This window comes from Staurois parvus, unplaced genomic scaffold, assembly GCF_062004578.1.
Source record: "Staurois parvus isolate SC_StPar_1 unplaced genomic scaffold, SC_StPar_1.0 ptg000672l, whole genome shotgun sequence".
NCBI classification, from domain to species: Eukaryota; Metazoa; Chordata; class Amphibia; order Anura; family Ranidae; genus Staurois; species Staurois parvus.
The window spans coordinates 962,625-975,743 of NW_028318468.1; the positions used below are offsets into that span (position 1 = coordinate 962,625).

General features: G+C 40.4%; 2 protein-coding genes across 3 annotated transcripts in view; one reads left to right on the forward strand and one right to left on the reverse strand.

The window, feature by feature from the left end:
- The window catches only part of CALHM5 (calcium homeostasis modulator family member 5), a 28,685-nt gene that overhangs the window by 12,148 nt on the left and 3,418 nt on the right, over positions 1-13,119 (forward strand). The window contains exon 1 of one of the 2 annotated variants that reach the window (XM_089652147.1): positions 2,391-3,746. The exons of the other annotated variant lie outside the window; for it this stretch is intronic. Coding sequence (XP_089508273.1) covers positions 3,207-3,746 — 540 coding nt within the window. The 5' untranslated portion in view covers positions 2,391-3,206. Of the gene's footprint in view, positions 1-2,390; positions 3,747-13,119 lie in introns of those variants that run through there. 2 annotated transcript variants of the gene reach the window in all.
- TRAPPC3L (trafficking protein particle complex subunit 3L) overlaps positions 426-13,119 on the reverse strand; it is a 92,733-nt gene continuing 80,039 nt past the window's right edge. The window contains exons 5-6 of the mRNA XM_089652149.1: positions 1,886-2,071; positions 426-754 (exon numbers count right to left, since the gene is read on the reverse strand). Of these exons, the coding sequence (XP_089508275.1) occupies positions 635-754; positions 1,886-2,071 (306 nt within the window). The 3' untranslated portion in view covers positions 426-634. The remainder of the gene's footprint in view (positions 755-1,885; positions 2,072-13,119) is intronic.

Genomic DNA, 13,119 nt, shown 5'->3' on the forward strand with positions numbered 1-13,119 from the left:
TAAAAATATTCTCTTTTAACCCCGGGAACAAGAAGACAATCAAAAGCATACTCCAGACCAAAACCCACATCATAAAATCTCCACTGCTCATCCCCCAGTCCTTATCCAGATTGAAGGACACCTGCATGTACTCCTTTATATGAACCAAATGACTTCCATATGCTGGGCCCAAAAACAAACACCTGTGCCTGTGCCCCCCTTTTGGACTGAGAAATACTCATATGAACCCTCTCCAGGACTGAGTGACCAGTTGCACCCCTAGTAATGAATGTCCACATCCCATTGTCTGACTGACAGCCATCTGCACACCACTACCCATGTATTTGAAAATCTCTCACTCCATCTCAAAACTGTTGGCAATCTAGAATTCACTCAAGCATAAATGACCACCATATATCAAGACTAAGGAAATCAGACAACATTCATAAACAAATATATATTTTCCTTTAATACATTTATTCAATAAACCAACACACAGGCAATTAGTGTTTAACACCTTTACACTATATTTTATTGTACACCCCCCAATCTTTTTCCCCTCTTATTTTTTTTACTGTTAAGGGACTTGGTACCATTGTTCTAGATACATAAGAAGTAGTGTTTATTCTGCAGTGACCTACTGTGTGGGGTGTGGTCATTTATTTCTTTTAGATTTCTTATCATCATTCTTTTTGAGAAATGTGATTCCAATTTCAGTGACATCATCTCCTTTTAGTCTGTCTTGAACAAAAGTGACTTCAGCTGGTAAATGAATCTGTAAAGAAACAAAATACCAAAAGGACACAATCTTATGTATCTATAGATGGACATCCTCACAGGCAAAATTTACAACTTTACAGACATTATAAAGAATTATTCTATCCCAGTCCTAGGTGACTCAATCTCACTTTCTGCGTATTTATTAAGGAAGTGAAAGGCAAACTTAATTCAAATTCTCTGTGTAGTTTTGAATACAGTGGGGAAGGGTTACAATTTCTGTAAAAATTGAAATGTTTACAACAGCATACTGTACAGAATTGTGTAGACCTACTTTTTTGCTTGGTACGTGTAAATTTCATTGCCTTTTCTTTTTTTTAGGTAACATATTGATATACACATGCACATTATCTGAAGAGAATACAATACACATAAAATACACATATACATACAATACACATTATCTGAAGAGAAGGCATACAATACACATTATCTGAAGAGAAGGCACAAAAGCATTATTAATAAATGTAATATACAAATGCTATGGTCTTCTCCTCAACTACCTACAATGTGCGCAGGCCCTTGATGTACTCACAATTCTAGACCACAGATTCTGTATTGTTCATGATCATCTTAAGAATGGGGTGGCCATATAACTGGTGACTAGGAGTGTCTTTAGGCATCGGGCCTATGGGTCTGTGGCATTACCTATGTAATGTTAAAAGACCACATAACATAAACAAGCAAGGGGGGGGGGGGGGCAAAATAATGTAATTATTTTTCTGCCTGAAGTTCCACATTACAGAATCTATAGATGCAAAACAACAGCTTAGAGGCTTATAAATTTAAATAATATAACTGAAATAAAATGAACCCAAAACATCTATGGTTTCCTTGCTTGGAAGGAGAGGCTACCAATATGTAGCTAATTGTTTTTTTTCGCCCAAAGTTCCACTTTAAAGAAGCTATAGATGTTAATAAATTGTTTAAAGACTTTAATCGTAAATAAAATAACTGGAATAACATTGACCCAACATTTTATAGTCTTAATTTAAGCCTCAATATCCAAATACTGCACAGGAAAGGAAACAAGGCAATATCCTAAACATAGGGATACAGGTGATTTTGTGTGACTACTACAGGGATTTCAGCACCAGTCTTGAATAATAATAGTAACAACAGAACTTACCATTTCCAGAGCTCCTCTCAATACTCCAGAGAGGAGGTTGCAGTAGCTGAGTGATGGTCTGCCAGATGGAAGCTCTTCCACAAAGTCTACAAGTGGATTTTTATCCAGTATGAGAGAGAATTCATTACCACCATCATTACCACCTATCGTAGAAGGGGTGATCCCAAGGTACATTTTAAAGGCCACCTATGATTAGAAAAATTGTCAGTCAATAACTGATGAAAAGCAATATGGTGCAGAAGTAGGAAGCCAGAAAAGAGAATAAATTGACACACATGGAAGTGTCACATTCTACTTCATTTCTACTGTTACCTATAATTCAGCAGTTAGTAAAAAAAAAATGATCCCCATAACCATAAGTCTCTCTGTATTGGATTACCTTTTAAACTTACACTAATAGCTGTGGTGAAGATTCTGTTTAATTTAAATAGTAATTTATGGTAAATGTCACTGCTCCTTAAAAGTAAAATATAAAGCATAAAGTATTAGACCTTGAACCATAGCTGCTTTTAAACATACTGTCATACAAAATAAGTATCACCAGTTTTATAATATAGCCCCATTAATGTCTCAGACAGCTTACTGTGCAGGTGCAGCCAGTGCTGATGATTTTACCCTAGGGGAGATAAAATGTGGGGGGGGGGGTGTATGGATGTTGCATATAGATGTAAGAATGAAATACTAGGTATGTAAGCAGCTTTGGGGTTTCACACTCAGTTGTCACGGTGGGGTAGATTTATTAAAATTGGAGCACTCAGAATCTGGTGCAGTTGTGCATAGTAGCCAATCAGCTTCTAACTTCAGGTTGTTCAATAAAGCTTTGGCTATAAGACCTGGAAGCTGATTGGTTTATCTACAGAGTTGCAACAGATTTTGCACTCTCCAGTTTTAGTAAATAATTCCCAGAGTGGGCCTCCTAGCTTTTCAAGGTTGGCTAAGAGTATAATAGGGATCAACCAAGTAGTAGCTTCATTAGACAATGTGACCTACGTGCTTCTTACACCAGTGTGATGTGTCCATAATGTGCTCCATGAATCCCGTAATATTATGATTATAATCCTTATGACTGCAAAACTATCCATAAGTAATTAAATGGCTTAATTAGTAATAAATGACAATGCCTAAAACAAAATGAAGGACAATATGCATATTCTGCAAAGGCTTTAGATAGATGCTTTAAAAACAGCTTTATTAAAGTGACATCAGATCGGTATGGAAGAAACCTGACAAACTGGTTGTTCCTTTGAAATTTTCATAGTAACTCCAGCATATATTTGTGTGAGAAGACTGACGTTTGTCTGGCTGCATTTTCGTCTCTAACATGGAAGCTTTGCACAAACTTCTAAAACTATGTGCAGAAAAGAAATCTGCTATCGGTTATGGCTTTCTGACACTTATGACAGTGGGTGGTCAGCAATTTTTTTCACCGATAGTGTTCCAGTGTCCATGCAATGAGCACAATCTTATGTATGGATTTGTTTTTCTGTTAGCTCCAGCGATTATACTCATCATCGCAGGTTACTTATTGAGTAGCAAGACTTGGAATTTTTTTACAGGCTGCTGTCTAAACCGAGGGAAGATATGCCCCAAAGGGAATCGGTGTCAAGGTCTTTATGTCTTTGTACAGTTGACACTGAATGCTCTCATAGTTCCTGTCATGTGGATTACTATAGCCTTACTACATGGATCTTTCTATGCATGTGCCATGAGTGGCTGGCAGAACCCGAACTATATCCAGTATATATGCAAGTACAAATCTGAACACTGCCAGAAGCAGCTCTACAAAGTGACCTGTAACAGAACAGCCATGCCCGGCAGTGAAACTCAAGAAGTTGTTCTGCTTCTTCAAACTCAATCTCAGGTATGTACAAAAAAACTCTGGGTATCTCTTAAAATGGCATTTATTAATTACCTGTTTAAATATTTTGTTGCTTGTACCAACCAGATCATACTTTGACATCACATCTACGTTGAAACACACTTAACAGGTTACATGAAACTGGCAATGGCAATGACAATATAAGGGGAATTTAGGGTTAAATTCATTTGTGTAGGCATCTTTAACCCATGGGGATTGATTTATTAAAGTCAAACAAGCTGTTCACTTTGCAAGTTAAATTGCACTTTGCAAGAGAATTTGCACAGGCGCTTAGTGAATGAGGTGAAACCCTGCTGACTTCCATCATCAAAAAATGTGCAAGCAAAATGCAATTTTTTTTTATCTTTCTTGCAATTGATTGGGTAATCGTTGCAAAGTGAAACTTCACCACATTCACTAAGCTTTAGGGAAAATTCCCTTGCAGAGTGCAACTTAACTTGCAAAGTGAACAGTGCATTTGCATTTAGTAAATCAATCTCTATGGTGTTGAAGAGAATTTATTATTCAGTTTCCTTAATATGTACCTTCAACTTTGTAGTGCAAGGGCCTGCCTGATTGAAAAATGAAAAGTGTTTAGTTCTGACCTCATATTAAATGGTTTTGATAAATCTAAAGGATGAATGTACAAGAACATTTTGTATAATGTATGGCCAGTTGTGACTTACGGTGGATTAACAATATAGGTTTGAATGGAGTACTCTGCTTTGTAGCATAGAAGCTGACTAAAAGACCAGTCTGTTATCCATATTATCTCCACTGAGATAGCTGTGATAAGCTTGTTTAGCCTTTTTGTAATCCTTCATAAGTTGTATAACACAGTAGAATGGCTTTCAGAGTCACTAGTTGCAGGAATTGACAGGGTTTACCCAATTTAATATCAAGCCAATTCTGACATTTCTCTCATACATTTAAAAATCAGCATTTTGCTTGCTGAGAACCCCCAAATGTTATAGATTTTTTAATCAGAGGCCCTAAAGAATAAAATGGTGGGTGTTTCAATTTTCTGTCACATGGTATTTGCAGGCGGTTTTTCAAACACAAATGTTTTGGAATAAATATACATTCATTAATTTTATTGCAGAAAAACACAATACAATACCAATTTTTTTTGTAAAATATAAAAGATGATGTTACACAAGTAAATACATAAGTAACAAGCCATGCTTAGGTAGCACCCTCCTAGTCAGCTAGGGGGAGCTAGACCTCAATTATTAGCTAGGAGGGTTGAGTAGCAGCCTGGGTGTGATAGCTAGCAGGGGTCAAATTATGGTCAAAGCTGGGAGACTCTGTAGGCCAGCCCTCTGGAATTTCCCCCTGCTCTAGAACTTTGTAGAAAAATCTAGAAGCAGTTGGCGGATCTGAGGGGTGGCTGGTCTGTGCTCTTAGAGGATCCAGGCCAAAACCCAACAGGAGGCTTTTGTAAGAGGCCAGGACAGCCTTTAAGAGTAACCAAGCATGCTCAAATGAAAGAGAGTTGTTGGAGGAGAGATGAGGAGGATGTGAGGCTGGAAGACAGGAGCTTGTGAGGGGGCCCAGATGGAGAGGGGCTCACCTACAGGATGAGGATCTTGGAAGGAGGAAAGCTTCACCCTGAGAGAGGAACACCTGTGAGGCAGGGAAGGTGTGGCCCAGCTAAAAGGCCTGGTAGCAGCCACCAACCCACCAGAAGCACAGGAGAAAGACTAAGTGAGTAGAACTGCACCCCCTGGGTCAGAAAGGGGAAAGAAGGCACTCTAGTGGGAAGCTGGATTAGCCTGCCACCCAGGACTGTTTCACCATTTATGTGGCAGACACTGGATCCCCTGCTCAGGAATTCCCCCAGGCAGCCAGATAGAAGAGCATCTGGGGTCTGGGTTAGTACTACAGGAGATGCTGGCTAGCTCTCTGAAAGAGACTGTTTGCTGTAACCACTTGTACATAAATCAGGAGGTTGTCCTTGGTTTCTCAGTTCCATTGGGCATCCCATACACCCCTTACCCTATCCAAGTTGATACCCCACTAATTAAATCCAAAAAACAAGCTCAAGGACTGGTTACTAACTTCTGAATTCAAGTCTGTGTAGAAATACATGTTGCCTGGCTGTGAAGGACTATAGGGGGACCCAAAACATCAGTAATCCTAAAGGGGTATTGCTACACCTATAATTGAGTATACCTGTGGAATGGTGACAAACTACGGTAGTTAAAAATCTCCATACGTGACACTTTCAAAGCCTTTACAGGTTACCAGTTTAGTGTTACACAGGAGGTCTGGTGGTAGAATTATTGCTCTTGCTATAATGTTCCTAGTGATAACTCACGTGTGTGTGTGGTGTGATCATCGTTTACATATGCGTGTGGGACTTACGTATGCCTTTTTCTTTGGGTGGGGGTAATGTTTTACAATTTTATTATTTATTTTATTAACAATTTTTACCCTTTCTCATTTAATTGTTTTAATAACTTTTATTGCTATCACAAAGGATGAAAAGCATTCCTTGTGATAGCATGGGCAGGTACTCTTTACTAAGAGATCTGGGGTCTATTAGATCCCAGATTTCTCCTCTGCCCCTAAAAACATCTGCTCAAACTGAGATCGGTTTGATCAGATGCTGTTACAAGCTGGTAATGTCTGCTGAACAAGAAACCAAAAAATCAAGCGACAAAATCCTTGTTTCTGGTTTCATAGACCATAGAGATGATCATCTCTATGGTCAGCCAGAGGAATCGCTGGATTTAGTCCAGGCAGTGGTGGACTGTCTGCCCCATGTAAAAGCCATCCAGCAGCTCTACAGTCGTTCAAATCACTGTTACATTACAGAGCATCACCAGCAGAGAACATTAATACCGGGGTCATGACTGCAGCTTCAGCCATGACCCTGGTATAACCACTTCAAACCTAGAATGTATTAGTACATCCTGCGGGGAAGCCGAGAAGTGGTTAAGCTTGTTTTGATAGAGAGATGAATTCCGCTTGCATTTGAGAGCAGTTTAAGACTCTTCTTAGATCATTTAAAGATCATTTATAGATGCATTTGACCTGTGTTTCAGCTATGGGAACTTCTGCATTCCCAAATCTCCAAATCTTCCAACTTCTGTAGGGGTATAGGTTTCAGATACTTGTCATAAAAGTCTCCATACAGTAACTTCACTTGTGCCTCCATGGCAGCAGAGCCTTTTTGTAGACCTCTTCTACTTGAATTAGGACTATAGGTGAAGGACCCACCAATTGTTCTGAGAGGGCTCAGTAGCTTGGACCTGTGCTTGTCTCTTAGTTTTCTTCAGTTCTCCTCGCTGTTTCGTGACAATCCTGGGAGAATGGTGTGCACTGGCTTCCCATGCCTGTCTACATAAAAGGTGCAATTCCAGTTGCTGGCCAGGAATCACAGGGGAGGCTTGCTTTAGTACCTTGGACTCCCACTGTGGCTTGTTGACTTCTTCAGTTCTAGAGCTCACTGTTAAAGATAGGTTCTCAGTTGGCTCCTTCACTGAGGACCTTTGATGTTTTCCCTCCCGCTCCCTGGGAACTTGTTTCTGCAATGCTTTCAGGACTTCGTTAGTGAGATCAGACATCTCTCTGTTGGGGCATTTCTCCTTGCAATGTCCAACTTCCCCCACAATGATAACATCTTCTGGGGAGTAGTAACATATCTCCTTGTTTGGTTCTTTTTTCTGAAGGCAGAGTAGACACAACCTGCTTCATATCTATCAGAGACGTTTGCATACTCACATGGGTTTGTTGCATTTTCACACATGCCAGTGCCATGTGGGTCAGCAAATCAAATGTTGCTGATTCCATTGAGGCTCTGGGGTTCAATGTAGTTGACTGTTCAATTTCCAATTACAGACTCATTATCATCTTCTGATAGATAACCCCCACATTGAGCCATCCACATGGAGAATTTTGCCTTCTTAGGTGATGGATTGCTCGGAGTATCTTGTTCCTGATTTTATCAATTCTTGATAGGGAGCAGATCTTGGTCATCTGAGAAAAAGCTTCAGCACTATAGGATGATTTGGGTGGGCTCCTTTTAAGACTCGATCTAGTCAGACCTTGTCATTCTCTCATGGATCTTTATCTTTTTTTTTTTTTTTTTTTTACAACACTTCAATATAGTCCAAAGCTAACAGCTGTCCCAGCTTTAAGTTACGGTTCATTTCAGCAGCAGGGACTTGAGACTGTCACTAATTCTCTGTTTCTTTAAAGTCTCAGGAATATCTCATTCTTCTAATGCTTGGGAAGCCTGGTCCATCCATGTTTGAAAGTCCTTTTCCCCTGATGGAACTGGGAGTCTTCCCTGAGAAAAAAACGTAGCTTCCGATATCCATGATTGATGGGAACAGAACCATTCTTGACAAAGGCCTGCACTAGCTTCCCTACATCAGTTAAGAATGTAGCAGGTGGTAGTCCTGAAGTAGATGCAATAAAAATGGTGTTTGCTCTTCAGTCCCTGGTGTGGTCTGGCCTGGGCTCTCGAGGTAATCTAACACATGTAACTGGACTAAGCAGGCATTTGACTTCTTCTGTTAGGTGGATACTGTCTCCCAGGAAATGGGGGTATGGCCCTTCTCCATTCTAATAGCATATAGGTAAAAGCAGAAGCTGGATCCATCTTTATGTTTAGCGTAAACACTCTTGGGAGTTAGTGTCTTTATTGCTTCGTGAGCTTAGTCAATTCATCTCCAGGCACATCAAGCTCTACACAAAGTTCTGATTGACAATTTTGCTCTTGGCATCATTCAACAGCTGCAGTGGAGTCCATGTGGATTTCTTCCTCCTCGTTATCTAGGTTACTGGCATGCAGCTGGATAGGATAGATCCTCTGTTCTTTGTCAAATCAGGTAGAAAAGGCAAACTTAATATATTGTCAACCAATATGGTTGGTATAGTTGGCAGTTTAATAAAATGCATCTCTGCACTCCTCCTATGACACAGTGCCTGTTGGGACCTGTAAAGAGATCATTCATCCCACTATATGGCTGCCATCTCAAACTACAACTCCCAGGATTCTCAGCAATCTGCATAGAAATCTACAGGCTTACTTAGCTTTAGCACTCCTCCTTCTGGCCAGAGGAGAAAGGTGTAGCATAACATCAGTATCTGAGAAGACGGAGGGAAGAATAAAAGTCAATGTCTATTTCTCCATATTGCTGTAGCCCAGCACCTAGCTGCAAAGAGAAAGGCTGCATTTGGCTTTTCTGACAACAGAGTGTAATGCAATGTCTTGAGTTTAACACCCCAAGACTGTGAAGCAATCACAGCTTTCTGGTAGCAATGCCCACTTTAGAAAGAGCCCTTTTCCTGAATAAATGTTGCCTTTTGGTGAAACACTGCAACAGGGCATCTTCTATATCTTCATTATAAAATAATCTTTCCTTGTCACCTATAAATTCTTTTCACATCAAGTTCTTCACTTCATCATCACCTCTTTTAGAAACTGTGGTGCCAACTTCACCTTGCCCACCCTCACATTTCCCATTCCTACATTACCTAGGGGCCATGAGCACTACCACTACTGCTGGCGATGGCAACAGATCACTCTGTTTCTCTAATCCTTTTTGTAAGTCAAAGTTTTCTTCACACTGAAAACACTGGGCACTTTCATACTGTACATCCTTTCTTTTGTCTAGATCTGGTGAAAAAGTTTTGAACATCACCAATAGTGCATCTATATTTACTGCAGAAACAAGGGCTAAAGGAGGCTAATAAACTTTTCCTCAGAGGAAAACTGTTAGTAAGAGTCTAGAGATAAGGAAGAATGAGTGGTATGATCAAGATTAGTTATAGTGTCCAATTTATCCAGTTGTGACTATGAAGACAAATAAGCCTATGATGTTATTGGGGAATGCCACTTTGTGAAAATGTATAAAAAAAATCACATAACCTTTATAATACATGACTGTCAAATATAGTATTAAAATGACCAACCCAATCACATGGATAGAATCCAATTAGGACTTTTCCACAATGAATGACAGAACACCTACAAGCATATCTGCCACTGAAAGTAAGTCTGTTCTCTCCCATAAAGTGATTCTGCACAGAAATCCTGAGCCTTGAAGTGTCCCACCCAAAGTAAGGGAGTCTAACACCAATGATACACAACCCACACCTTGGAAAACTTGTCATACAATGATGTTGCCCAGTCAGGAAATCTAAGATCAACTTTCACTTAACAACATAGTTACAAGGCAGTGATGTCTCAACAGTTTGAATATTATGGGATTATCTAATAATAATAATAGTCAAATTATCATCATCATCATCATATGTTGTAATCTAAATATCATATACACATGATATTTCCATGAATCTGGTAACACTGTCCCAATAACTGTAAAATTATGGCATAATGAATTATACATCCTAATTAGTAACAAGTGACACTTACCAATAAAGAACAATATATATTCTGTAAAATGGTTTTGATACAAATTAAAATTGGGTTTACAAGAAAGTGACATCAGATTCTTACAGAAGAAAGCTTGAAACTGGTTTCTGAATTGTTATAATGACTCCAACATGGTAGAGTTACCTTTCTTGAATGTACCTCTTATTATATGCATGTCAAGGATAAAAGTATGCATTGAGATTTGTTTTTATTTATGGTTTCTTGAAATATTTGATGGCAATGGACTAGCAGTTGTATTATATTCAACATAGCTGATCTACGTACAGTATATGCATGGAGATAAATACATTGTATACTGTTAAAATACACTTAACACTTATTAAATGTCCATATCCCTACTACAGGTTCATTTTAAATACATAACAAAAACTAATGCTAACAGGAAAAATTAACATACTGAATCTTGAGTTATCTCCTTAAAATCTGTTGTTATCGCACCGGTCTTCACCCTCTATGTCAACTCCCCCTCTCCACCCCTCCTCTGAATACGGCAGTGTGTTTTTTTTAATTGACCTTTTTTTTGTTTTAGCAAACATGCGTAGGCGAATGACATGCACAGTGCTCGCTTGGCCTCCTGGGATATGCACATCACATATCCGAGGAAGCCTTTAGGCTTTCATTCAGTAAATAGGAGGGGGGAGTGCCTAGCAGCGGTCATTGCAGGGCCCCACCGGCTCAACCCAGAAGAGCTAGCGGGCCTCTCGATGATGTCACAAGGAAGATGGTGGTGCGGAACTGAATTGTGTCTGTTGACAGAGGGATGTCAGCAGGACGAAGCTGGATCCTGTGTCTGGGTGAGTATCTGAACTGTGCCTGTAACACCACCTGGTAAGCAGGGATATAGATATAAATGGGGGCTAGGCTGAGGAGGAGAGGAGCTTCAATCTTCACCCCCAAAAAATAAAAAGTCAGCAGCTACAAATAGTGTAGCTGCTGACTTTTAATATAAGGACATCTACATGTCCAGGGATTCAGCAATGATCCAAGCCGATTGCAGTGCAGGCGCCGGAATCTTAGGCAAGGGAAATCACCAGTGAAGCCTTGCAGCTTCACAGCCAGTTTCTGCCATGCTGTGCTTTGTGAATGATATGTCCTAGAACAGGGGTCTCCAAACTTTCTAAGCAAAGGGCAAGTTTACTGTCCTTCAGACTTTACGGGGGCCAGACTGTAGCTGGTGGGAGTAGAAAATGTCTCAGGATTAGTGCCCCCATCATTGGTTTTAATAGGAGGAAGAGTGTCCTATTGTTGATATCAGTGAGAAGAATATTTCTCTTTTGTTGAAATCAATGAGAAGTATAATGCCCCATTAATGGTGTCAGTAGAGGGAATAGTGCTCCATCATTGATGACAGCTGGTGGAATAGTGCCCCAAGGGCCAGATAAAAGCAAGCAAAGGGCCACATCCAGCCCCTGGGCTGCAGTTTGGAGACCACTGTCCTAGAAGATTGCAGGGATGGAAGAGGAGCGGCCACGGCAATGTGACCGGAAGTGGGAGCTGATACCTGTCAAAACCAGGTACCGGCTGTCCCCTCCCCCCAAAAAAGTGACAAATGTCGCAGTAGACGTGGACCCTTTTGGGTGAAGTTTAAACTAATGTCTTTCTGATGGAGGTTACCATCATGTCAAATCTAGGCAATGCAGCACTGGGAGGAAGGTTACTGTGAGAGATATTATACAGCTCAACAGATATACATCAGACAATGGCAACTACCAGCAGACAGGAATTTAGCTTAATGACAGGTGAAAAAAGAACATCTGTGGAATTTTCCGGGCATAAAGCTTTGAGTACTCATAAAGGTAAGAGCGCTACGTTAAGCTCGTGTCTGGTATTGTAACGTGCTCTTACCACAAGAGGTCACTGCAATCATTTTTAAAAGTGATCAACGGACCATAAAAAAGCTTGATCTTACAGTAAATCTGACTTATTACATGTTTTCCTCTGTGTTGTCACCCTGTCACACAGCTTCTGATGGAGACTACTAGTGGCTGTTTTAACACAGGAATGTCCCCATTAGGAATTCCACTTAAAGAAATACTATGCAGCAATCAATGTCGTGCGTGTATGTCCATAAGAAGTGGCTGCAAAGAGACTGCAGGAGTTTAGAATGAAAAATGGTGAAAACTGTTTTTTAAACAAACTGCATGGTGTTTTAGCAAACTAAGTAATTCAGTTAGGATTTGCTAAGATGATACGTGGCTTTCATATTAAGGCCAATATCATTTTTGTATGTGGATGGCTAGGAATGCATACCCAGTGCTTTCCTGTGTAGTAAACTCTTAAAGCTGGTTCAATTAAAGTGGTTGTAAAGGATGAAGCAGGGGCGGACTGACCATTCGAGCACTCGGGCACTGCCCGAGGGCCCGGAGTCAGTAGGGGGGCTCCATGAGATGCCCCTGGTACCTTTCATTGGCTTTTTCATAGGCTTTTTTGGGTGTAGGTGAGGACACAGGGGCCCCATGATCCCCTATTGTCCGGGGGCCCCATGAATTGTCAGTCCGCCCCTGGGATGAAGGTTTTTACCCTAACGTGTTACTAAACCCAGGACCCTGCATTCACTATATCTGGTCTCCCACAGTACACAGAAACATAGAAATGCAATTATTTTAGCAAATATTAATTGCTAAATACCTTTTTGTCATCAGCAGTTAGAGCAGTCTTGTTACTTCTGTCAGTGTCTAGCTGAGCACTGGTTAAAACTTGTAGGAGGAGTTTTCATTCTGCTCTGTCCTATGAGGCTGCATAACCCCTGACCCTCTGTCCAGACGGTGGTGATTGGCCCTGTGCTGATCACATGCACCCTTCCAAAGAAAAAAAAAACACTCTCTAGAAATACACACTAAACTGACCATGTGTAGAGTGACTCCTAGAGCTCTGTAATATCAGCAGATGAATTGGGGACAGTAGAAGAAGGGGAGGATTAGGGAAGACAGGATCAAACAGCCTTTTTACACAATGGGGAGGATT